The 27,229-nt window shown below is 38.6% G+C and overlaps 1 protein-coding gene across 3 annotated transcripts in view; it reads right to left on the bottom strand.

Annotated features, from left to right (window-relative positions):
• LOC126484170 (structural maintenance of chromosomes protein 6) overlaps window positions 1–27,229 on the bottom strand; it is a 198,795-nt gene that overhangs the window by 17,917 nt on the left and 153,649 nt on the right. For 2 of the 3 annotated variants that reach the window (XM_050107576.1, XM_050107577.1), the window contains exons 17-19: window positions 27,018–27,131; window positions 11,350–11,559; window positions 8,818–8,948 (exon numbers count right to left, since the gene is read on the bottom strand). In XM_050107576.1, the coding sequence (XP_049963533.1) occupies window positions 8,818–8,948; window positions 11,350–11,559; window positions 27,018–27,131 (455 nt within the window). Of the gene's footprint in view, window positions 1–8,817; window positions 8,949–11,349; window positions 11,560–27,017; window positions 27,132–27,229 lie in introns of those variants that run through there. The other variant, XR_007587821.1, reaches the window with a different exon arrangement.

Below are 27,229 nucleotides of genomic sequence, written 5' to 3'. Positions count from 1 at the left end.
TTTTATGGTGAGTAGCAATCTATCCTATTCCTTATATTGTTTCTCTTTTATTTAGTACACATACATTTAAAAAAAGGTCACTTACGTCATTCTGTGTGTTTATTAGAGTATCACGTAAAATAATGAAGTAAATCTCTCAAGAATATTTTGAGATTTTTGGCACCAACATTAAACTACATATATATTTAAAAAACATGAAACCTATGTCTGTTGAACATTTATTACAGTACCGTGTAAAATTTTGAAGTAAATCGGTCACGAATTTTTGGAGATTTTTGGTAACAAAGTTAAACTATGACTTGTCTTTATTAGTACTATAGATTTGAAATTATTAATGTCATTCTATATTATGTTATGTTCTTACGCTGTCAGAAGGAAAGCAATCTCTATATCAGTGTAAAAAAAGCTTCCATATTAAACAATTTATTGCCCAGATCACAATTAATAAATATTCTGTTTCCTAGTTTTAGCACAGTTATATAGCCATCTTCAGATCATCGGATATGTGAATAATAACACCCTCATGGAACACTAAGTACATTAGAATGAAAATCGTAACTGCAGAAACTGATAAAGTACGGCTTTTATTTTAGTGTACTTAGTCTTGCATGGGAGTGTCTTTTCTGCGAGTTTACCTGTGTGTTTTCAATGGCTAGATGCCAATATGCCACACATACGGCCTTCATAATTTATGTATCCAATGATCTGAAGATGGCAATATAACTTTTCTGAACTAGTAATCAGGATATGTATCAACTGCAATCTGGGCAATAAAACTTATATTTTGGAAGTTTTTTCTATTCTATAATATGTTTTTGTAATAATTTGCAAAAGAACTAATTGTGTATTAATGTCGTTGGATATAAACTTGATATTGTTTAACATCGTTGTACTGCAACTTATTGAATTTTTGTGCCCTTTCTGAAGTAGTAGCTACAGAGTAGCAGTTGTTAAGTAGAAGTCATGGAATTGTTATCATCATGAAACTGTTAAGGAATTGTTATGCACAAATGAATGATTTATATCAGAATGGAATCAGATTTGTGACATTATACTGAAATACAAGACACAAAATAAAAGGAATGATAAAAAAAACAGAAACCAGCAGAGCAAACCTCGTCCTACCTAGACAATAAATTATTGTTTTCAGCAAGCCATGTTTTAAATGAGCCATATATTCGATGAAGAGCCACGAGAATCAGATGAGCACTTGAGTTGAGTTTTAAGTATTATTTCAAAATACCTTCTCACTTAAAAGACTGCACAGACTTAGTGTTGCTGTAAAAAAAAAAAAAAAAAAAAAAAAAAAAAAAAAAAAAAAAAAAAAGCACATGAATGAATAATAATTGGATTTCAGAAGTGATAGGGAGGGGTTCCCCCATGAACCATGGACCTTGCCGCCTTGCCGTTGGTGGGGAGGCTTGTGTGCCTCAGCGATGCAGATAGCCGTACTGTAGATGCAACCACAACGGAGGGTTATCTGTTGAGGGGCCAGACAAACGTGTGGTTCCTAAAGAGGGGCAAACAGCCTTTTCAGGGGCAACAGTCTGTATGATTGACTGATTTGGCCTTGTAACATCGACCAAAATGGTCTTGCTGTGCTGGTACTGTGAACGGATGAAAGCTAGGGGAAACTCCAGCTGTAATTTTTCCTGAGGACATGCTGCTTTAATGTATGGTTAAATGATGATGGCATCCTCTTGGGTAAAATATTCCGGAGGTAAAATAATCCTCCATTCATATCTCCAGGTGGAGACAACTTAGGAGGACATCGTTATCAGCAGAAACAAAACTGATGTTCTATGGATTGGAGCATGGAATGTCAGATCCCTTAATTGGGCAGGTAGGTTAGAAAATTTAAATAGGGAAATGGATAGATTACAGTTAGATATAGTGGGAATTAGTGAAGTTCAGTGGCAGGATGAACAAGACTTCTTGTCAGGTGAATATAGGTTTATAAATACAAAATCAAATATGGGTAATGCAGGAGTAAGGTTAATAATGAATAACAAAATAGGAATGTGGACAAGCTACTATGATCAGCATAGTGAACACATTATTGTAGACAAGATAGACATCAAGCCCACACCTACCACAGTAGTGCAAGTTTATATGCCAACTAGTTCCGCACATGATGAAGAGAATGAAGAAATGTGTGATGCGATAAAAGAATAATTCAGATAGTTAAGGGAGACAAAAATGTAATAGTCATGGGGGACTGGAATAAATATAGTAGGAAAAGGAAGAGAAGGAAAAGTAGTGGGTGAATATGGACTGAGGGTAAGGAATGAAAGACCTAGCTGGCTGGTAGAACTTTGCACACAGCATAACTTAATCATAGATAACACTTGGTTTAAGAATCATAAAAGAAGGTCATATACATGGAAGACACCTGGAGACACTGGAAGGCTTCAGATAGATTACATAGTGGTAAGACAGAGTTTTAGGAACCAGGTTGTAAATTGTAAGACATTTCCAGGGGCAGATGTGGACTCATACCACAATTTATTAGTTATGAACTGTGGACTAAAAATGAAGAAATTGCAAAATGATAGAAATTTAAGGATACGGGATCTGGATAAACTGAAAGAACCAGAGGCTGTAGACAGTTTCAGAGAGAGCATTATGGAACAATTGACAAGAACAGCAGGAAGAGATGCAGTAGAAGAAGAATGGGTAGCTTTGAGAGATGAAATAGTGAAGGCAGCAGAGAATCAAGTAGGTAAAATGACAAGGGCTAGTAGAAATGTGTAATGGAAGAGATATTGAATTTAATTGATGAAAGGAGAAAATACAAAAATGCACTAAGTGAACCAGACGAAAAGGAATATAAATGTCTCTCAAAAATGAGATCGACAGGAGGTGCAAAATGGCTAAGCAGGGATGGCTAGAGGAGAAATGTAAAAGATTGTGGAAGCATGTATCACTACTTCCTAAAGGAAAATTGAAGAGATGTTTGGAGAAATGACAACCATCTGTATGAATATCCAGAGCTCAGATGGAATACCAGTCCTAAGCAAAGAAGGGAGAGCAGAAATGTGGAAGGAGTATATAGAGTGTCTATACAAGGGTGATGTAACTGAGGGCAATATTATGGAAATGGAAGAGGACAGAGATGAAGATGAAATGGGAGATATGATACTGTGTGAAGACTTTGACAGAGCACTGAAAGACCTATGACAAAACAAGACCCCAGAAGTAGGCAACATTCCATTAGAACTACTGATAGCCTTGGGAGAGCCAGCTATGACAAAACTCTTCCATCTGGTATATGACAAAACTCTTCCATCTGGTAAGAAAGATGTTTTACACAGGCAAAATACCTTCAGATTTTAAGAAGGATATGATAATTCCAATCCCAAAGAAAGCAGGTGCTGACAGGTGTGAAAATTACTGAACTATCAGTTTAATAAGTCACAGTTGCAAAATACTAACACAAATTCTTGACAGACAAATGGAAAAACTGGTAGAAGCCAACCTTGGGGAAGATCAGTTTGGATTCCATCGAAATGTTGGAACACACGAGGCAATACTGATCCTACAACTTATCTTAGAAGATAAGTTAAGGAAAAGTAAACCTATGTTTGTAGCATTTGTAGACTTAGAAAACTTTTGACTATGTTGACTGGAATACTCTCCTTTAAATTCTGAAGTTGGCAGGAGTAAAATACAGGGAGCAAAAGACTATTTACAATTTGTACAGAAACCAGATGGCAGTTGCAGTGGTTGAGAAGGCAGTGAGACAGGGTTGTAGCCTATCTCTGATGTTATTCAATCTGTTTATTGAGCAAACAGTAAAGAAAACTAAAGAAAAATTTGGAGTAGGAATTAAAATCCATGGAGAAGCAATAAAAACTTTGATGTTTGCTGATGACATAGTAACTGTCTGTCTGGAAGAGCAGCTGAACGGAATGGACAGTGCCTAGAAAGGAAGATATAAGTTTTGCTATTTTGGAAGCAAAATAACTGATGACTGTCGAAGTAGAAGGGATATAAAACGTAGACTGTCTACGGCAAGGAAAGCGTTTCTGAAGGAGAGATATTTGTTAACATTGAGCATGGATTTAAGTGTCAGGAAGTCCTTTCTGAAAGTATTTGTATGGAATGTAGCCATGTATGGAAGTGAAACATGGATGATAACTAGTTTAGACAAGAGAATAGAAGTTTTTGAAATGGGGTTCTACAGAAGAATGCTCAAGATTAGAAGGGGAGATCACGTAACTAATGAAGAGGCACTGAATAGAATTGGGGAGAAGAGCAATTTGTGGCAGAACTTGACTAGAAGAAGGGATCGGTTGGTAGGCCACATTCTGAGGCATCAAGAGATCACCAGTTTAGTGTTGGATGGCAGCATGGATGGAAAAAATCGTAGAGGGAGACCAAGGGCCGACTGCACCAATGCCAATTAAATGTTAACTGCAGTCAAGTCAGCATTTAATCCTGATTAACTCGATATTTGACTGCGGGATGTAGGTTGCAGTAGTTATTCAGAGATGAAGAGGCTTGCACAGGATAGAGTAGAATAGAGAGCTGCATCAAACCAGTGTCTGGACTGAAGACAAAGACAACAACAACAACAACAACAACAACAACAACAGAGAGGGGTTCAGAATATCCCCAACACCTTTTCTCTATTATCAAATTAACTATACATTGATGCCTCAGGTTGTGTCCTACTAACCAATCCCTCCTGTTTCAAGTTGGGTCATCAATTCCTGTTTCACACAATTCTGTACCTACTATTTCTGTACTTATTTTAGAATTCTTCTATAGCACCACAGTTTGAAAACTTTTAATATAATTGCAATTGTAAACATGGACAACCATCAGCTTAGAATGGAATGACAACAACGAAAATTTGTGCCGCACCAGGAATCGAATCTGGGTATCTCTTTATTGCGAGCAGTGGCCTTACCATTTGGTTACCCGTGCATGACTCACAGCCAGACCCAAACTTCCCTGTGGCATCAACCATGTATCTACAATGTGTACTTGTGCATCCATTATGTACATTCCCATTTACGGAAGACATTTTACTTGAAAGTCGCTTGCCCAGTGTCGATGTGTACATTTAACGCATTTTATAAAAGATGGAATCGCCACAGTGCCTCTTCCTTTGGACATACTTGCATAGGTACGTTGCATAATAATTCAGAATAACACAGGCACTGCAATATCATATTTAAAAAGCTTCTGCTTTCTTTCTGTCCAAATGTTTGTCATTCGGGTTCACTTTGGTACCAGCTACACTCCTGACAAACACCTTCAGAGAAGTCTACCTAATACTTAAATTTTAATAGAGGTTAGGCCCCGCTTCCACAATCAAAGAATTTGTCAAACTACTATGTTCGCCAAATATCTGACTTTGTGCAGCACTGTTTGACATTTTTGTCACACACAGAGCATGTAGGAGAGAAATTTTGATTGATGGAAAATTTGACAAGATGATGCGCTTTGCATGTGTTGATGTTTCTCCAGATATGTTTTGTGAAAAAGAGTTTATATTAATCTACCGCACTGTATTGTGAGTTTCCAGAACAATGGAAACTATTAACAAGGTTAAAAACTAAATAGCACTGGCAATTAGCAAACTAGTGAATAGTGGACATGTCAAATTTTCCCAGCCATATAGTATGCACGTAAAAGTTAAGAAGAAAATCAATATTCTACACGCAACATACAAATGGGAGAGGAAAATAAATAAACAAATATCGAAGCTCTCCAGTTCTTCCATGGTGCTGTATGCTATATGTTCCCATGTTGTGATGAACTGTCATTAGAGGACCAAGAAGAAGAGAATAATTTTTCACATAGTTATATCTTCTTTTTCCAATGTGAGGGCAAAGTAACTCTAAACAAGTTATTAAAAAGTTTTGTCCACTGCCAAAGCTGAGTGTGAGCATGTCGGAATACCATGCAAGGGGCCCAGGTTCAATTCCTGGCTGGGGCGGAGGTTTTCTCCACCCGAGTGTTGCTTTCTCCATTTCATTCTCATCGACATGTAAGTCACCAAATTGGCCCCATCCCAGAAGACTTGCACTAAGTGGCTCGGTCCCTGCAGGTGGAGCTCCTGGCCTAGCCACACATCTAATCATTAAAAGTTTCACTGTCTATTCAGAGAAAGTTAGTGTAATCATAAGGGCCCAAGTGTAACATTTCCTTTAACAGGTTTTCACATACATATTTCTCCCTCAATTTAAACCATTCCCTAGACTAGAGCCTTCTTCTTCTCCCCCCCCCCCCCTTTCTTCTTCTTCTTCTTCTTCTTCTTCTTCTTCTTCTTCTCCTCCTCCTCCTCCTCCTCTAAACAGAGTGCCAGAGTCAATGCTAGATATGTTTTATGTGAATTTTAGCCAATCCCACTAATGTCAAAATACATATAAAAAAAGTCTGCTTCAAGAGTGAGGTTAAACTGACAAATTTGCTGGCTCATGTGTGGGCTTGTTTGACAAATCTATGGATAGATAACAGCAAAATTTGACAAGTTTGATCATCTACAGGGGACTTTAACAAATTCCTCTGTTTCAGAAATTCCTTTTTTGCTTTAATCGGTCATTAATGTCCTCTTTACTGTGGCTGAAGTCAGTTTTTTGCTGTCCAAATGAAGACCTCATCTATTACTATTAGTGCCCCATTTCCTAATCGAATTCCCTCAACATCGCCTGACACCTGACTCATTCCTTTACCCTTGTTTTCCTTTGGTTGATGTTCATCTTGTAATATCTCTCAAGACACTATCCATTCCATTCAACTGCTCTTTCTTGTCCTTTGCTGTCTCTGACAGAGTTACATAATCTGCAAACCTCAACTTTTTAATTTCTTTTTCCTGAAATGTCGGGGATAGGCTACAACCCTGTCTCACTCCCTTTTCAACCACTGTTTCATTTTAACATACTTCAACTCTTATAACTCTAATTTGGTTTTTGTACAAGTTGCAAATAATCTTTCACTCTCTGTATTTTATCTCTGCTGTCTTCAGAATTTCAAAGAGTGTATTTCAGTCAGCACTGTCAAAAGCTGTATCTAGATCTACAAGTGCTATAAATGTACATCTGACTTTGTTCAACCAATCTTCTAATGTAATTCACAGGGTTAGTATTGGCTCATGTGTACCTATATTTCTCTGGAATCCACACTGATCTTTCCCAAGATATGTTTTTACCCGTTCTTTCAGTCTTCTGCAAATAATTTGATCAATATTTTGCAACTATGACTTATTAAACTTACGGTTCAGTAATGTCCACATCTATCAGCACTTACCTTCTTTGGAATTGGAATTATTAGGTTCTTCTTAAGGTCTGAGGGTATTTTCTTAGTCTCATATAACATGCACACCAGTGGGTTAGTTTTGGTGGGGCTAGCTCCCCCGCAAACCTCCATAATTCTAATGGAAAGTGTGGTCTTTCCCACAGGCTTTGTTTCCACTTATGTCTTTCAGTGATATGTCAAATTCTTTTCACAATATCACACTCCCATCTCATCTTCACCTCCTTCCTCTTCTCTTTCTATAATATTGTCTTCAAGTTTGTTCCATTTATACAGAGCCTCTTTCTACTCCTTCCAACTTTCAGCTTTCCCTTCTTTGCTTAGTACTGGCCTACCTTCTGAGCTCTTGATACTCATTCACCTGGTTTTCTTTTCTCCAAAGGTCCCTCTAATTTTTCTATAAGAAGCATCTATATTTCTTCAACTTATGCATGTTTCTACAGTCTTGTATTTGTGTCCTAACAATTATTGCTCAGCAACTCTGAATTTTCTGTCAATTTCAATTTTAAGTGTATTCAAATGGTTCAAATGGCTCTGAGCACTATGGGACTCAACTGCTGAGGTCATTAGTCCCCTAGAACTTAGAACTAGTTAAACCTAACTAACCTAAGGACATCACAAACATCCATGCCCGAGGCAGGATTCGAACCTGCGACCGTAGCGGTCTTGCGGTTCCAGACTGCAGCGCCTTTAACCGCACGGCCACTTCGGCCGGCTTAAGTGTATTCCCTTCGGCCTGCTTCATTGGGTACATTTTTACATTTTATTCTTTTGTCGATTAAATCTAATACCTTCTGTGCTATCCAAGGACTGTAGCAGTCACCACTGCTTGGGACTGTAGGTGCCTGCAAAAGTGACAACTACATCAACGAAGCTGTGGAACTAGAAGTGGTAATTTCCCTTCAGCACACTCCTGCAGCTTTATTCCAACAGGCCAATACTCATCTAAGCAATGGACAGAAAACTCTAAAGACATCTTCCCCACAAAACAGATACACCTTCTTCCTTGGCCAATCCATTCATTCACCAAGCATGTCATACAGCAAACCAATTTCCTCAACTGGCAGTTACCTCTCCAGAAACAGAATTCAAGTTTGGACTATGGCAGAAACTGCAGTGTGTCAAGCCTCAGACACATATTTAGTCTGCCTGATAAGATGCACGATGTGTGGAGCAGCATGTAGTCACTTTAATAAAACACTGATTGTGGACAGACAGTATTTTCTTGCTGTGTACATTTTATCATTTGACAATGGATCATACATAACCAAAATTCTATTCAATTTTGATTATTCCTTCATGGTACAGAGAAATTTCCACATGCACTTTTGAGGAAATCACAAACTGTTTTAAATCACAGCTCAACTGAGTCTATGCTGAAAAAGATGTGCATCTATACAGGTATATAAAAAAGATTTCATTAGAATCACTAGAAAATATACCAGAATATGGGCACAAGGGTACCAAGACTCTTAAAGCAGCAATGAAGACTGGGAACCCACTAATTTGAAAAGAAAACCATAGTTTAATATTTATGAAACTAGAACTCACCAGTGAATGGTTAAATCTTTCCCCGTCTTCACAGATGACGTGTCTTGAGGAGTTAAAAATACATACTGGAATCCATTACTATTGGCATGGAACAGTAGCAAGTCCATAACAATCTGTCTGTTAACCTTGTCCTGTTGGAAAAGATTTGATGATAAAGTTATACACCAATTACAGAAGCTGTTTACGTTATGAAATATTATGAGAATTTCTCACACAATCCAAGCTTAATGGCTAACCCTAATGATTACCTGACCATTTATTTTGGCAATGCAGTGAAGTAGAAAAATATCAAATGTTGCACTCATAAACTACTATACATGTTAAAATGACAGTGAGGAGAAACTTAGTTGCTTTGTTCTACATAAATGAACAGTCTAGTAGCACAGTTTTCTCAGATTGTCCATTATCGAACAGAACATTAGTTGGAAATGTATTAACAGCTGATCCTAAACCTTACATGTGAAGCTACAAAAAGCTATAAACAGTGCATAAAATACATATACAAAACTTAAGATTGACTTTATTATGAAAATGTGTGCAGTTACCTACAAAGTTTTAATCTTCTATTCCTATGACCAGAGACCTATTCTGAAAGAGAACAGAGATTTACTTCCACTTTTGCCTTCTATTAGGCTCTCAGGACAGCATTGTCAACCATTCTAAAGCTGTACCGTCCAGTCCAGAGGCAGACAATGGATGATGGAAGTTAAGTACTTACATACTTCAACAATATTTCAAATTGCCAGACCAAAAGAAAAGACAATTTAAGCAACTTTGCATAACAAATATTTATTTCCACTCCCCTCATGTTCTGTTTGTTAGTTCCATTTGTTGGTAAAACTTATTAGTTTTAAAAACTTATTAGTTTTAAAGTCAAATCATTTATTGTAGTTTTAAGTGAACCCCACACGAAAATACTTTTTACATGATCAAACAGCAAATTTGGCAGATGTTAGAATAAATTCAAACATTAGTCCCATGTTTCTAAAAATGGGGGCATTGTAGTGTGGCCTGTCAGAGACTCGACAGTGCGGGAGAAGGCAGTATTTTGGTACACTATAAACTTATATGTCAACGACAACAGTTCTATAGTACATAAACACAAGATATGAACCTTGTCAATGTCTGTACAACATAAAGCAACACTTTAAACAATCCCACCTTCTGGAAACATTTCCCAACAATCTACCAACATTTTAAATTGCTTAGTAATCAACATTTTCTCGATTAGTGCTAGTATACTTCCCTAAGCCTCCTAATGTTTCCAAAACTATATATTTTTAGGTGAGACTGCTTTTATACCAAACACATAGCTCTTTTAACAAATTAGATTCCATTTATTACTGGAAGTAACTTGCTTACATTGCTATCATCTATAACAGTATCTAACTCAATCTTATTCCTCCTGTTCATGGGGCCACCTTACAGATAGCTACTCAACTGTGGAATGAGATATAACAAGAAACAGATCAATTTCGTTTAAACCATTATCCGATGAATAACATGAAACGTCATAAAAACAAGCACTTTTTCCTGTTCCTAAATATAAATCATTCTATATTTTAGGACATAAGTGATGACTGGTAGTTATTTAATGTTAAAATTAGATACTGTCTTTTTACTCAGAGTTCATGTGTATTTCAACTAGTTTAAAGAAATAGTTCAATTTCCATGTTAAGAAATGAGAATACAGGTGTTTCGTGTTTGTGCACTGCCGACCTCAACGATTAAACCATACTGTGTACAGTATCATTGTGGTAGTAATGGCTGAACGCTGTGTTTCATTACTGGTAATGCATATTTTTGTTACAAGAGTGCCACTATTGAAAATATAAATGCATTACGTGATTTAAATTTCAATTAGGCATCACAGTGTAAACTTAGCTTTTGGCAAACATTGCAATAGCAGAATTTCACTGGATTCTGTATGGTGGTGGGAGGAACCTAAACAGACCCACAAAACAGTCATGAACCTTTCCTCCACAATCCTTAGCCTCAGTACCACATATGGAGGTACACAGAAAACGGTGGTCGAAAACACAAAAAAAGAAATATGGCACTCTGTATCCAAAAACTTACATGTGCCATATTATCATGGGATTGGCAGAAAGAAACATATTGTACTGTGAAGACAGCAATGTGTGTGTGTGTGTGTGTGTGTGTGTGTGTGTGTGTGTAAAGAGAGTGATGCATTGAATTTTCCTGTGTATGAATAATTTATAGCTTGTTTTGGACATGAAAAAAGAAAATGCCAAATTCATTCACAATATCACTTATGATCTTGGTACTAAATAAGAGCATATACTAAATACAATTAGTAGGACTTAAGTTGTAAAAACTGTTAAGGAAGGAGAGACTGTAAAAAAACACTATTACAAAAAGATTTAGAAATCAGTAAAAAAACACTATTACAAAAAGATTTAGAAATCAATCACAGTATCAAAGTGCTTTAAAAAACACATTAGCATGAGGTAAAATAATTGTAAGTTAAAATTGTGTTTATTTGACCCAATTTCCTGTATGGAGACTTACCATAAATACATCAAATTCATCCAAGAAATAAAATGGTGGTTCAGCAACAGCCCAGAGAGACAAAATTAAGCCCACAGTTGAAAATGATCTTTCACCACCAGACAATGATTTTACATCTTTACCAACCATTTGGTTTTCATCTTTACCAGTAGCAGATGGAGATGCTCTCACATACATTTTGCCGGCCACATCATCAACTTCAATTTTTCCCTAGAAATAGACATCTAATATTAGAATGAACTATGATGTGATGAAATACTTCAACCGAATAAATAGCTACAGCTGTTCTACATAATTTTATTAGTGCACCAACATTTGAGTATAAAAGCAACAAAATAATATATGTGAATAATCTGTGCCATTGAATAATCCGCGCACCCTAATTTTAAGTGGGAGGGGAGGGGGAATAGTGGCTTTAATTTGTGTTTTATTCACAGAAAATATATTCTAACGTAATGATTCATCATCACTTTCACCATCATCACTAGAGAAAGAATGTGAAAGAATAATTGTTGTTGTCACCATCTTCCCATAGAGTGCCGACTCGGTTTCATCCAGTGAATTTATGAACCAGATATTTTTAAGAATTTTCCACCAGTGGTAGTGGAATGGAGTCTCAGGCTCATTTCACCCACTCACAAATCTGGGAGAAAACCACCCACCTGATTTTTCTACTTTGTGCGAACTTGTGGTTTTCATTGGCCATCCATCGCGTGTGTCGCTGCTTAAGTGCAGCTTTGAATGATTTATACACACATCTAGTGGTTGCAGGCCAGATGCTAGGCCTCCAGGGATAATGACAAAGTCACTTTTCCCTTTTTGTAGCTTGTCTCACACTTCCTCAGATATATGTCTGCAGAAGCTGTCCAGAACCAAAATATTACATAAATTCAGTAACACACCAGACAGATGTTGCCAAACATGCATCATCCAGTCAACCACAAGGTCACTGTTCAGCCATCCTCTTGGGTTTACTCTCACAATATGCGTTTCACTGATATTTTCAGAATAGTTTTCCTTTTAAGTACCATGTAAGGTGGTAGCCTTTTTCCATCACCAGTACACACAACATCACTGTACACCTTTGCTTCTCATTGCCGCCAGTTCATATCATGGCACTGGATTCCCCTTTCCTGCTCACGGTGCTATCAAGTGGCATCTCAAAATAGATCACAATAGACTGGCACAAATCATTCATGTGGCAATAAAAATTCACTACCTTTTCCTCATAATTGCCTGGAAACCATTGAGCAACGATAGTTCTCCTCTGGAAGCCAAATCCATTTCGATTGGAAAATCTTTACAGATAGCTATGGTGAAACTGGTGATGCCTTCTTCCTTGGCAAAGCCAATGCTTTGAGGTGGCACATTTCACTAGTCACTAGGCATCCATATTGTCATTTATCATCCACATAATTGCAGACCCTTTTTTAGTGGTCCAGATGCTCAGCTTTCTGGCTATGAAATGCCTGGTGATTACTGTTTGTTTCTTGAAGTCGTATTTTGTTTTTTCGCCAGTCACAAATATGACTCTTGCTCACGTCGTACTTTCTTCCCATTGCTCAGTTTCGAATATTCTCTGCCACAACAATTTTAAGATTTTCTGTAGCTGTGTAAGAGCGATAACAAGAACTTGTAGCCATAATTAACAAGTTAATACGTGCTTCTAAAGCATCACAGACTGAGGCTGCAATAATGCTATAGTACAATGAGATCTATTTTGGTGGCGAAGCACCCCAGTATTTCGTCCTTCAATTTGAGAAAAAATATGCACTGATTAATTGCATATATATTTCCATACTTTATGAACAAGAAAGTTTAGATCATGTTTTTTAACAATTAGTACTGGTTTCACCCAAATTAGTTATCGTTCACCTTCAGATTGAAAACTAAAACACAGGACTGCTGGTACCACCATTGTCAGCTGGTGTGTGTTGTTAGTGCTACCAGTAGCAGCAGTGAAGTCTTTGTGTACTTTAGTTTTAAATCTGAAGAGGTTTAATTTCACTGAAACCTGTAAGACAGTTAAAGAAGAACTTGATCTAGACTGCTTTATTCATAAAATAACTTGTTTCCTGCAACAAAATACTGCCCTTTTGCCACTTATTTTTACAACAAAAATTACTCCATGAAATGAGTTAGTATATTCTGCATATAGTTGAGTGCAATTTTCATAAGCAAACAGAAAATGTAAAACATAGTTAATGAAATGTTAGGATACTCACTGAAAGATTGTGAAAGAAATAATTCTAAACATTAAAGATATGATAAACAAATGTAATGTTACTACTAAAACTAATTTGTATAGAATGGATAATAAAAAACAAGGTTGGGCACCAGAATGGTGGTATTCTGATTAACACCAACTGAACCGTTAAGTCCAGTCACTGGCTTTGACTCATTTACATAGGTTGGAACTACTTTACAGCCTCCACTCAGTAAACTCTGTCAAAACCACAGAGCACATTACGCAAATCTTCATTTCAACTACATGCAACTTGCTTCATTTGGTACAGCAGCAGGAAAATGTCAGTAGCAAAGTGTCACTTTCATAAATACTCTGTGATCAGGGAAGTATGACACTCTTTACTCTTAATTAGAACTATTTGTTCGTTGACATTTGTCATGTGCTAATACAGCATTTCCATGTTACACAGGCTCTCTGTTATGCCTCAGTTAAGGCTATGATAACAGGGAGTGGGCTTCCAAAATGGGCAAACTGCAACAGCCTGCAGTTAAATGGGCTGTTGGACAGTGCCCAATAATGGATTACATATTTACAGTATGATTATAATTAAAGTTCCAGTTTCAAAACACTGTAGAAAAAGACCCACTGCTTGGAATGACAATAAATTTGAACAGTATATTATCAAAGAAGGGGGAAATGTCATGGAAAAAAATTAGAAATTTCCCAGTAGATGGTGCTGTAAGCACCATAATGTAAATAGATTTGGCTACAAATTGCAGACAAATCACAATACAACAGCTATGGCGTGAACTGCACATTAAACAAACTGTACTGTGCAATGAGCAAGACCGCTCAAGTTTGGCAGTCAACATCTGTGGCACTGTTAGTTAAGTAAGCCCATCCACCATAGCTAGGTCGTACCACAACAGATGGGAGAAATCGAGGAACAGCAAGTTCCACAATAGATCAGAGTGTCACAGGGGTCATGTTCAGAATGCACTGCACAATGTGTGCCTTCAATTCAGCTACACTTTCAATCAGAGCAACTAAACACAGCATCTTTCCAATAACAGCACATTAAGAAGTCACTCGGATTAATATCAGGTGATCTTGACGACTAGGCTGTATCGAAATAATGGTTGACAACTCTAGCCATTTCCAAAATACCTCTGCAGCAGCTGCTTCGTTGGCTGTCCAATATGCAGAGGAACACAATCTTGCATAAAAATGGTTATACGCACACATCTACACAAAGCAACTCTTGAACATGGGTAATTTTGTATGAATAGCAATGCAGGATATTTGGTAGAATGTTATGCACCTTTCTCACAGTTATGCCCAAAGTTCAGGCAGCTTCTCATGCACTGTTTTACGTTTGCACATCACCGCTCAACCCCCTCCTGCAATGCTGTGATCACATTGTCTTCAAAAGAGCCTATCTTTTTTAATTATGTAATCATTTTCTCCAGACCTCCATCAGACGTCATACCACTGTCTTTTTTCATACCCCTGAGTGTCTGGAATGTCTGCAGAGTTACTTGTGCATAGTCACAGTTCTTATCACCGTTCTGAGGAAAGTGCACTGAGAGAATCACGATGAGTACATACTGAGAAACAGCCAAGTACCCTACACTTTTCTTCTTCTTCTTTCTTCTCCTTTTTTTAATTTTTTTTTTTTTTTTTTTTTTTTTTTTTTTTTTTTTTTTTTTTTTTTTGCAAATTCTGCCAGTTGCAGTGCCATCTAGTGGTAAAATTTTCACCCCTCCCCCCCAATAATGTTTCCCCCTTGTTTGAAAATATTCCATACAAATCTTACATCATTCTGCGCAGTGGTTCATTTCTTCCAGTGTTTTGAAACTGGAACTTTATAAACCATCCTGTGCACCACACTAGTCAAGAAATCCAAGTGAAGTGACACTTCGTTTTGGAGCACTGGGAATGGCAGACATTTTATGTCTGATGCCGAGAGTTTTGATTGGAAGAAGTAATTTTTAAGGTATGGAATGGCAATCAGCAAGTAATTTTAGTCAAGAGGGATAAATTTAGTTCAGGGTACTTATGTAGTAAAGTGATGTAGAAAAGAGTCTTATGGAATGGACAACCCCACTGCACACCCTCCTGCCTTCAAAGGCAATATGGAGATGGAGAACATATTAAGTAGCTGGATCTGCTTTTGTAACAAATCTCAGAAGTGGTTAACAAGATAGAGATTCAGTGGGTCTAGGGAGCAAGTGAAGTGTGTATCACCTGGAAAGGTACTAATGATGTTTGTGAAAATGTGCAAACAATAGTAACAGTAAGTGCTGCCAGTTAGTGGCTGTTTAGAATTCTTATATTGGCAATTACTTATTTTTTGACCTACAAGAATCACTGCCACAGACTACATAAATGCTACCAGGCAAGACTTTACCAATTGTCAGTGCCTGCCGAGTACACTTTGGTGACCAAAATACAATAAGCATCTGCTGGAACAGCAGCCTTGACTGGAACATACCAGCAGCTAAACAAAATTCTCTTTGAAACTATTGGCCTGTTATTTGGCAACAGTTTTGTTGTTTTTTGTGCCAAAGCCTGTTGGAATATACTTTAAATACAGATTATCTGAAGAATTGCTCAACTGCAGCCACTCTCAGTTTTAAGAGCACAATTCTCCAAACATTTGTCTCTTTATGCTTTATCTAACCAATTCTTTGTATTATAAGTTGTGAGTCAATTCATAGTAAATTACAAGCAGACTGGAGAAACTGTAGTAATTATTGATTTGTTAGTGCATGTAGTATTATCATCACTTAAAAACTGAGCATTAATGGAAATGAAGCACTCTAAGGCAGTAAGATAGTGTGGTGAAACCTGGTCCCGAAGTATGCATTAAATCTTAATATAATTATAACATGCAGCTATCAGTCTGAGTTCCTCCGGGTTTTAAAATACTGGGACACACTTTATCCAAGGATCATATACAGGGTGTCTCTCTTAAGAATCATCAGGCACGGTGTCTTTGGTGTCTCAGTAGATCTTCGCAATTTTGTTTATGGTATGTGTAGCTGGAAACACCACAAACACATACTGCTAATCACATCTCTCATGCGACCCCTAGTGTAATGATTGCTATTGCCATGCAGTAAAAGCACTGCTCAGTCACTGCTGGAGTACTGGTTATTCTTCGTATTTTACTGTCCCTGTTAACACATATTAATAACACGAATATCACACTTTACTATTTTGGGACTGTTCTATCAAATGGGCACATGAAACCCCACTTAATCATTTTGGTAGTAACAGAAAACAAACCAAGAGCAAACACTGGTGGAGGGAGGGGGAGAACAAAAGAAAAAAATTGCAAATATTTGCTGAAACACCAGAGAAAATGCGCCTGACAACTCTTAAACGAGAGACCCTGTATATAGAGGGTCCAAGTCCAGAGCTGTTGGGTGAAGATGCCAATTATGACTGTGATAGAGAAGGTGGACTTCAGTACATTGTCGGTGGTGAAAGATGCAAGCCTGTAGGGTCTGTACCCCAGAGAAGCAGCTACAAAAGGCATCCGTCTCCATGTTAGGGACAGCATACTTTAAACCTGGCAGAAGGTTGTAAAATGCCTTTGGGTGTGGTGAATCTGATGGATAAACAGCCTTTAACATGATGATTTAGTTCAATGTGTGGGGGAAAAACTGAGCAGGTTAGTGATAGAATAATTACAGTAAGGTTGGCTTTAATAGTGGAACAACAGATTTTATACATGTCTGTGTTCCTCTATCGGGGAAGGTACATGAATGCCTATAAGCTTTCAGAAGTACTGAAAAAATGTATAGAATACAAAGAAGTCATAATAAGAGGAGATGTGACTGCACATGTGGAGACTAACGAGCAAGAGAAAGAACAACAGACCGGTCCCTTTAGCTATGGTAACCAGACTGAAGAAGCAGCTTTGCTAATAGACTTTTGCAGAAGAATCATTTAATTGTTGGAAAAACATAATTTAGAAAGAACTCACAAAAAATAACTATGTATAGGTTGGGAGAGAGAAAAATCAAGATGACGATTGATCTTCTTCTTATGGAGAGAGAGGAATTTACACAGCTACAAATGCCTACAGTAGAATTTGAAGGAGCCCATGAAGTGATGCCAGCCAAGTTAATAGAGAAAGGGAAAGAAATATAAAGATATGGATGTTTAAAGAAAAAAACAAGGAAAGAGTAGTAGTGAAGAAGAGGAATAGAGGTGTTTCAGAAATCTTCTTAAGAAGCAAATGGCTTGTTGAAAGTGGATAGGCAAAAATAAAGAAGTCAAAGGTACAAAAAGAGAAGAAATATTCTATAAAAATGGGAAGAATGTGTTCAAAATTGATGAATGTTAAATGCAGTGAGTAAGTTAGAATGATAAAGACACAAGGGAAGAAGAAGAAGAAGAAGAAGAAGAAGAAGAAGAAGAGATACCTGGCTTACATATATACAAAGCCACACAGAATATGAAAGTGGATGTGTGACCACAGAAATGATAAAAGCAACAGGACCAGTAGGGCTACAGTGGTTGTACTATTTAGCATAATTTGGAAGATGAAAGAAATTCCAGAAGAGGGAAAGTGAAAAGAAGGAATACAATAACTACGGAGGGGTCACTCTTGTAGCCTGTGTAGCTAAGATCAATGAGACAAGTGGAAGGAAGAGTGAGGAGGAAACTAGAAGGAGAAGTGGACCAAGAAGAGTATGGTTTCAGGAAAGACAGATCAATGTTTGATCTGACCTTTACATTAAAAGATTTGATGGAGAAAAAAGGGGGAATTTGATAAAGGCATGATTATGATATTTACTGATGTTGAGAAGGCCTATCACCTTGTGCCTAGATTGCGTGGTCTGCGAAATATTACGGATAAACAAGTTAGGAAAGTGAAAGAGCAAATGATAAAAGATAAGTACAAAAATTATTTTAGCAGAGTAAAGGCAAGAGAAGTACTGGTGGTGGAGGGAGGGAGGAGAGGGGAGGGGGAGGTATAAAGCTGAAACAGATCTATGACAGAGAAATATAGGGTCCTCCACATTATCTACCAGTCGTGAATAAAATTTGGCTTTGAGGGAGGCAGCATGTGAACGAGATAGGAATGGGGACACAGAGGCATCAGGTGCATGGGACAGGAACGTGAGACAGCAACCGGAGCCAGTGAGTTCATGCAGCACTTATGAGGATGTGGGAGAGTAATGACAGAAGACTGGAAGAGAAGATTGTTGGGAAGATGGTGCAGGTGTAAAGGGTGAGCATAGATTGAAGCCATGTGGATTTCAGAAATGATGTGGTGCAAGGATAATTCCAATCTCTGTAGTTCAGAAAAACTGGTGCACGCGGGAAAAAATATCGGAAGTTCTGCCACTCGGAGGTACTTCTGCTCTTGCCCACAGTTTGGTGTTGGCCACGCATCATTCATAGAGGTAGACAGTTGGTTGGTGGTCATGCCCCAATAAAAGCTATCCAGAAACAAAAGCTATGCAGAAACTGCAGCACAGCTGGTATATTAAAAGGCTGCTTTCATAACAGTCTCCTCTTCCTCTGTTCTGTCACCTCCTTCCAATCCACTCCTCCACATTGTTATTGTCACAGAGCTCTGCACAAGCTCACCGGCCCTGGTGCACGTGTCACAATCTTATCCCATGCACCTGTTGCTTCTCCCTTCAACATACCCATCACACACATCTGCTACCTCCCTCTGAGTCATCAGCTACCCCTCCCCATCTGCCCCTCCAACTCTCCACCTTCTGTTCCCATCACCCACTCCACCTCAGAAACCCCAAACCAGCAATAGAAATTAGAAAGCTAGGTAAAACAATAGCCATGTTGTTCAAAGATGACACAGTGACATGGAGTGAGGATGAAATGAAAGCACAAAGATAATTACAGTGAAATCCTGTTTCTACACTTTTCAAGAGTTTTCAAAACAATGGTGTAAGATGCAGGAAAATGTAAAACGTGAGAAATGACGTTTTAAGCTGTAAACATTAAATATAGAATTCCCCCTTGCATTTTCACACTTTATGTATGACATAAGCACATAATAGATAACAAAATGCTTGTCAGGGATTTGTTTATTATCTAATAAAAACTGCTGACGATACTGGAACTGGTAACTACCTGGGAAGTAGAAACATTTGACTCAATTTCATACATCATAACCAGTGTTTTCGAAAGCCTGCAGCTGTCATCCATTATTCAAACAATGAAACAATGTACCAGATATGTACTTTTTCATGCTTAGCACAATGCAGTTAGAGGATGTCTTCTCATTGTCAAGTGCAAATATTTACATTAGCATTTTTTGGGTGTTTTCATATGTATTGTTCTGTGTCTCTTGCACTGTAGTCATCTTTCAGAGGATTCAGGTACTGTGCCTCCTTGGTTATGTAGAAGACTACACACACGCAAACTATCACTCATATCGTTGGCTTGGGTAACATCACAAAAAGTACATAAGTAAATGCTGCACTTATTGTCGTGCCCTGAAATGAGAAATGTCCTGCCCACTATCCTTCCCATCCCTCCCACAGTGGTATTCCGCCGTCCACCGAACCTACACAATATATTCGTCCATTCTTACACAACCCCAGCTCCCAATCCCTTACCTCATGGCTCATACCTCTGTAATAGACCTAGATGCAAGACCTGTCCCATACATCCTCCCACCACCATCTACTCCAATCCGGTCACTAACATCAACTATCCCATCAAAGGCAGGGCTACCTGTGAAACCAGTCATGTGGTCTACAAGCTAAGCTGCAACCACTGTGCTGCATTCTATGTAGGCATGACAACCAACAAGCTGTCTGTCAACAAGAATGGCCAGGAAACAAGTGGACCATCCTGTCGCAGAACACGCTGCCAAACATGATATTCTTCATTTCAATGACTGCTTCACAGCCTGTGCCATATAGATCCTGCACACTAACACCAGCTTTTCTGAACTAAGCATGTGGGAACTTTCCCTGCAATACATCCTACATTTCCATAACACTCCGGGCCTCAACTTTCGTTAGTCACTGTCCTCACCCATCCAGCCCCTTCCCTGCTCCCATTTCAGCACTACACAGCCATCACTCCAGCACCACACCTAGTGTTTTTTATTTCTTTTATGTTATTTTTTATTTATTTCTCTCTATTTCTCTCCTTTTCCACTCCTCCCCCACCCCCCCTACCTCTCCCCTGCCCACCGCCCAACCTGCAGCAGTTCACTGTCCGAAATCCCCACGATACTATCCCCCTATCCCCCCCTCTCCACCCCAGCCTCCTCCTTTTCCCCACCCAGTCGCCACTCCCATCATGCTCTGGTGCTGCTGCTCACAATGTGGTTTCAGTTGCCTGAGACTGTAGTCATGTGTGTGAGGAGTCGTGTTTGTGTGAGTGTGTGTGGGGCTATGTGTGTCTACTGTTGACAAAGGCCATTGGCCGAAAGCTTTAAGTGTGAAAATCTTTTTGTTGTGCCTATCTGTGACTCAGCATCTCCACTATATGGTGAGTAGCAACTTTCCTTCTCATAATATTGTGACAATGGGAATAAATTCTCGAAACACACTTTGCTCAGTATGAAGAAATACATTATTGGTTTTGTGTCTGAATCAAAATCATTTGAGCAAAGCACAATGATTGCAGGTGTCAATTAGCACTGCAAGTGGCCAAACAACGAAACATGCTAAATATGGTTAGACAAAGGTGTTACAACAATCATGAAACTGCGCATACACAGCAGAGACAGTTTGGAAATCATTATGAGTGGTCATGATGTCTTTATTCGAACAAACCTAGTTACTCCCACCAACCACCAAGCCACGTAGAGCTTGGTAGCAGCAGGAGATACGGCATGACCGGTTCAAATTTTTAGCCATTTAATGATTCAAAACCACTAAGTAGAGTGCACTGGTGTCAAGAAACTTATGCTTGTAATGCTTGTAAACACTACTTGACGGCCACTGCCATGCCACCGTCATTTTACATTGGTTTTTTCTCCATCGACATTTTTCATAAATCATAACTCGCAGGAAAATTATGAATATGTTGATGCAAAATAGGGCACGAAATAACATTATGGACATAGCAAATTTGATGGGAATGATAAAAGATGTCTTAAATGGCAGGAAAATGTTAATTACAGGAAGGTTAAAGGGTGGGTTGTACTACAAATGTATGGAACTAAGGGGCAGAAAAACAAAAGTACAAAGAAGAGCAAACAATGTTACAATGACAAGGAGAAGGAAAAACATAACAGGATAGATGAAACTGAATAAAATAAATTTGGAAGTGGTGGAGAGACAGACAATAATGGAGGTGCTTGATTCACAACCCGAACCACAAAGGTGGAAACAAGCAATGAAGATTAATATACCTGTCTCAGAATAGAGTGAGAATTGAATCCTGCCTAAAACAGTTCTAATCCAAATCCCAAAAAGATCCTTCTCCTATTTCCAAAAAATATCCACTCCAAGACCTGAATGAATTCCTTACTTCCAGTGTTGCCTCCCAATGCTTCCTGAAAAATATCACCAAAACTCAAAACCTTACTCCAGTTGAGTCCAAAGCTATCCATGACCATTCTATCATTATCCTCCCTGCACAAATATGCTCTACTGTTGTAATACTTGACCACACGGAGTATAACACTTTGTCGCATGTCAAATAAACCAATACACCCACCTCTGCCAACTGGAACCCTCTACCTTACTGACGATGTAATCTTACTTAACACAAACATTCCAGATAGAAATGACCTCTCAGCTACATAGCACCTTCTCTCCCAATGCTCTCTGGAAATTGTCCCTAAAATGTTATTTATCACCACTCTAGCAAACATCAGCCTTACCCATAGATACTGAGCATTTGAGGCCAGACCTGTAAACAAACTGAGGGGAACCAGGGCTGTCATATTGTATGTGAACCTTTTCATGGTTGGCACTGAAGAGGCAGCCTTCAAAAAGTCAGAAATAGGGACCCCTGGATCAGTAAAGATTTTCAATGTGATCTTTATGGTCTGGACTCACACCGCAAAATAAATAAATAAATAAATTCCCCCACTTCTGGCAAAAGCTTAACACATCTTTACCCAAGTCTAATTCACTTGGTCATTTTCCACATCCAAAGCCATCTCCCTTACTGCTGATCTCCACTTCATTGAATCTCACAGGTAATCCTTAGTGTATACAAAACGCACCGATACAAAACAATAAATATTTCACAGTTGCCACCCCTTCCACACCAAACATTCTACTCTTTAGACCCTATGTATCATTAGCAAATGTAGCTGCTCCATCACCAAATACCACAACATCTTAGCAATAAGCTCTCCCAGACTTTCCTCTCACTCATCAAAACACCCAGAAACATCCCATTTGTCACCCAGTACTACACATGGCCTCAAATGTCTCAGTCCACTACTCTGCCTAGGCTGCAAGTTTCTCAAGAGATCTTTTTCACTTATATCCTTCCCACACCACCCACGACTGCCATCTATCATCTGCCCCCACCTCCCTCCCCCCCTCAGACTTCGTAACATTCTTGTCAAATCATATGACATTCCTAGACTATTACACATAACCCAAGATTCCTACCATTTCAATCATTCTGTGTTCTAAAACCTGCCACATACAAACACCCATTACCATTTACTTACTCCAGCCGCACCACTGGTAAATACCAGGTCAAAGACAGAGCACCATGTGAAACCAAGCAAGTTGAATTCAGTCAACAAGGATTCAATGCACAGTTTTTCATATACGTATGGCAATCATTAAACTGTCCATCTTGTGAATGCTCAGTACCCCTCTTTGGTGGATACTCTTTTTGCTATACTACATGGTTCAGGAAGTGCAAAATGGCTAAGCAGGGATGGCTAGAGGACAAATGTAAGGATGTAGAGGCGCATATCACTAGGGGTAAGATAGATACTGCCCAAAGGAAAATTAAAGAGACCTTTGGAGAAAAAAGAACCACTTGCATGAGTATCAAGAGCTCAGATGGAATCCCAGTTCTAAGCAAAGAAGGGAAAGCAGAAAGGTGGAAGGAGTATATAGAGGGTCTATACAAGGGCAATGTTCTAGAGGACAATATTACAGAAATGGAAGAGAATGCAGACGAAGATGAAATAGGAGATATGCTACTGCGTGAAGAGTTTGACGGAGCATTGACAGACCTAAGCCGAAACAAGGCCCCACAAGTAGACAACATTCTATTAGAACTACTGACAACCTTGGGAGAGCCAGGGCTAACAAAACTCTACCATCTAGTGAGCAAGATGTATGAAACAGGCGAAATACCCTCAGACTTCAAGAAGAATATAATAATTCCAATTCCAAAGAAAGCAGGTGTTGACAGATGTGAAAATTACCGAACTATCAGTTTAATAAGCCACCGCTGCAAAATACTAACACCAATTCTTTACAGACGAATGGGAAAACTGGTAGACGCCAACTTCGGGGATCATCAGTTTGGATTCTGTAGAAATGTTGGAATACACGAGGCAGTACTGACCCTATGACTTATCTTAGAAAAAATAGATTAACGAAAGGCAAACCTAAGTTTCTAGAATTTGTTGACTTAGAGAAAGCTTTTGACAATGTTGACTGGAATACTCTCTTTCAAATTCTGAAGGTGGCAGGGATAAAATACAGGGTGCGAAAGGCTATTTACAATTTGTACAGAAACCAGATGACAGTTATAAAGAGTTGAGGGGCATGAAAGAGAAGCAGTGATTGGGAAGGGAGTGAGACAGGGTTGTAGCCTGTCCCCGATGTTATTCAATCTGTATATTGAGCAAGCAGTAAAGGAAACAAAAGAAAAATTTGGAGTAGGAATTAAAATCCATGGAGAAGAAATAAAAACTTTGAGGTCCGCTGATGACATTGTAATTCTGTCAGAGACAGCGAAGGACCTGGAAGAGCAGCTGAATTGAATGGACAGTGTCTTGAAAGGAGGATACAAGATGAACATCAACAAAAGCAAAACAAGTATAATGGAATGTAGTCAAGTTAAGTCGGGTGATGCTGTGGGAATTAGATCAGGAAATGAGACGCTTAAAGTAGTAAATGAGTTTTGTTATTTGGGGAGCAAAATAACTAATGATGGTCGAAGTAGAGAGGATAAAAAATGTAGACTGGCAATGCAAGGAAATCGTTTCTGAAGAAGAGAAATTTGTTAACATCGAGTATAGATTTAAGTGTCAGGAAGTCGTTTCTGAAAGTATTTGTATGGAGTGTAGCCACGTATGGAAGTGAAACATGGACGATAACCAGTTTGGACAAGAAGAGAATAAAAGCTTTCGAAATGTGGTGCTACAGAAGAATGCTGAAGATAAGGTGGGTAGATCACGTAACTAATGAGGAGGTATTGAATAGGATTGGGGAGAAGAGAAGTTTGTGGCACAACTTGACTAGAAGAAGGGATCGGTTGGTAGGACATGTTTTGAGGCATCAAGGGATCACAAATTTAGCGTTGGAGGGCAGCGTGGAGGGTAAAAATCGTAGAGGGAGACCAAGAGATGAATACACTAAACAGATATAGAAGGATGTAGGTTGCAGTAGGTACAGGGAGATGAAGAAGCTTGCACACAGGATAGAGTAGCATGGAGAGCTGCATCAAACCAGTCTCAGGACTGAAGACCACAGCAACAACAACATTTGATCTTACATTTCTCTCTTTTTGGTTTTCTCCCATCCCCATATCCTTTTCCATTCGCCTCCTACTACTTAATTGTACTATTCACTTCATGTCATCCTAATGTTTCTTTATTTCTCACCTAGTCCTATAAAAATGTAAATGTCATGTGACTAGGGCCTCCTGTCAGGTAGACCATTCACCGGGTGCAAGTCTTTCGATTTGATACCACTTCGGCGACTTGCGCATCGATGGGGATGAAATGATGATGATTAGGACAACACAACGCTTGGTCCCTGAGTGGAGAAAATCTCTGACCCAGCCAGGAATCGACCCGGGCCCTTAGGATTGACATTCTGTCGTGCTGACCATTCAGCTACCAGGGGGTGGACACTTAGTCCTATCATCTTTAGAGATGCTGCCACAGTGCTTACCGATGTACTATCTTTGACAAGCAACTTTCCCACTTCCTATTAGTCTTCTCTAGTATTCACCACAAATGAGTCCCTCTCATATTGAGGTATTGAGTGATCTGCTTCTCCTTTCTACCTTTTCTCAGCCTACACCTCTTTCTTTACTGGGGAATGAACTAACACTTCTCTGAAAACTAAGGTAGGTCTTTTTCCTCCTACATTTATATGTGGCAGAATTTTGCCTCCTGCAAGTAAGTATTGGCCAGCCATTCTGTGTCTGTAATCACACATAACTTTTTATTTTTGGGCTATTTAGAAAAAATGTGCCTTCAGGAAAAAGGCAAAGAATGATGGTGATTAAAAGACATTTTGGATGATTATAAGTTTGGTATATCATCAATAAGAGGGGGCAGCTCATGGAGTTCACACACACAGCCCGGAGTCATGATGACACTTTGTCAAAAGTTAATGGAATTTTCTGTTATGTGGGTCTTTGTGACATGCACCAACAGAATGCACGTGAGAGGTTGTGTTTCCTTGTTTTTATTTATTGTTTCCAACCAGGAACTTCCAACATTGAAAAATTTAACATTTTTTAAGCAAATAATTTATTGAGAAGAGAGTGGTATGACTCACATCGTGTAAAATCTTGTAATGTAAACAGCATCCTTATTCTTCACTTGATAGAGAAATGCTTCCATCTATGGAGCACACAACCATTCAGAATTGGCATTACACTGAAATGTGGAGGATCTTGGTCACAAATTAATTTAATGATATGTTTTGATACATCATCATCAAGACATAAAATGAAGTACAGAAATGAGCAATACAAAAGTGGAACATGTGGAGCCAGGTGCACTGAATGCTAGATGCCACATTGCCTACTTCATGATGCCCTGGATGTTGCACATGGTTCCACATATATGAGAGCTGTATTCTCAATACCTTATGTGCCATTTTTGTACTTCATTCTATATCTGACGATGACATATCAAAATGTGTTAATAAATCAGTTTGTGACCAAGACCTTAAATAATTCATTGTTTGCCGATGATCATTACCAACAGCAGTAGCAGCAGCCACCATTTGGCATTCACTGTCGTATAACTTGAAACAACAAATTTTTATGAACATCAACTGTGGAATAATAATTACTATGTCTCTTTTATTAGCGATCCTTATCAGTAGAAAGTTAAGTGGAAGAAAGGGGGAGGGGGGGGGGGGGGAAGGTGGGTGGGAGGGTGTAAAGCACATTCAGAATCACCAGAAATGAGAAACAGACCTCAGTGCTTACACATGATAAGTAATGGATTGTAGCATAACAGATTATCTGAACAATGAAAATTCTCTGCACTGTTTTTAAACCATAATCAACACAACAACAGGTTTTCGTCTTCTCTGCTTACAACAAAACAAGTACAGCGCAGCAAATGAACACTCACAGTATATTTCCGTGTGAGAAGAATCCCATAAAAAAAGCACTGCACTCTGATGATAACGTACTTCTTCAGCCAGTCTAGGAAGAAATTGCGAGATTCAATAATAGCTGGAAACCTCTGGAACAAATAAAATACTATCTCAGTAAACAGTACATAAATATGATTAAAAACACTATTTAAAATAATAATATTATGAAAAGGATAATTGTTATCAC

Source organism: Schistocerca serialis, chromosome 6 (assembly GCF_023864345.2).
Source record: "Schistocerca serialis cubense isolate TAMUIC-IGC-003099 chromosome 6, iqSchSeri2.2, whole genome shotgun sequence".
NCBI lineage: Eukaryota > Metazoa > Arthropoda > Insecta > Orthoptera > Acrididae > Schistocerca > Schistocerca serialis.
The sequence above is the reverse complement of the archived record's forward strand: the minus strand, read 5'-3'. Positions and strand labels throughout refer to the sequence as shown.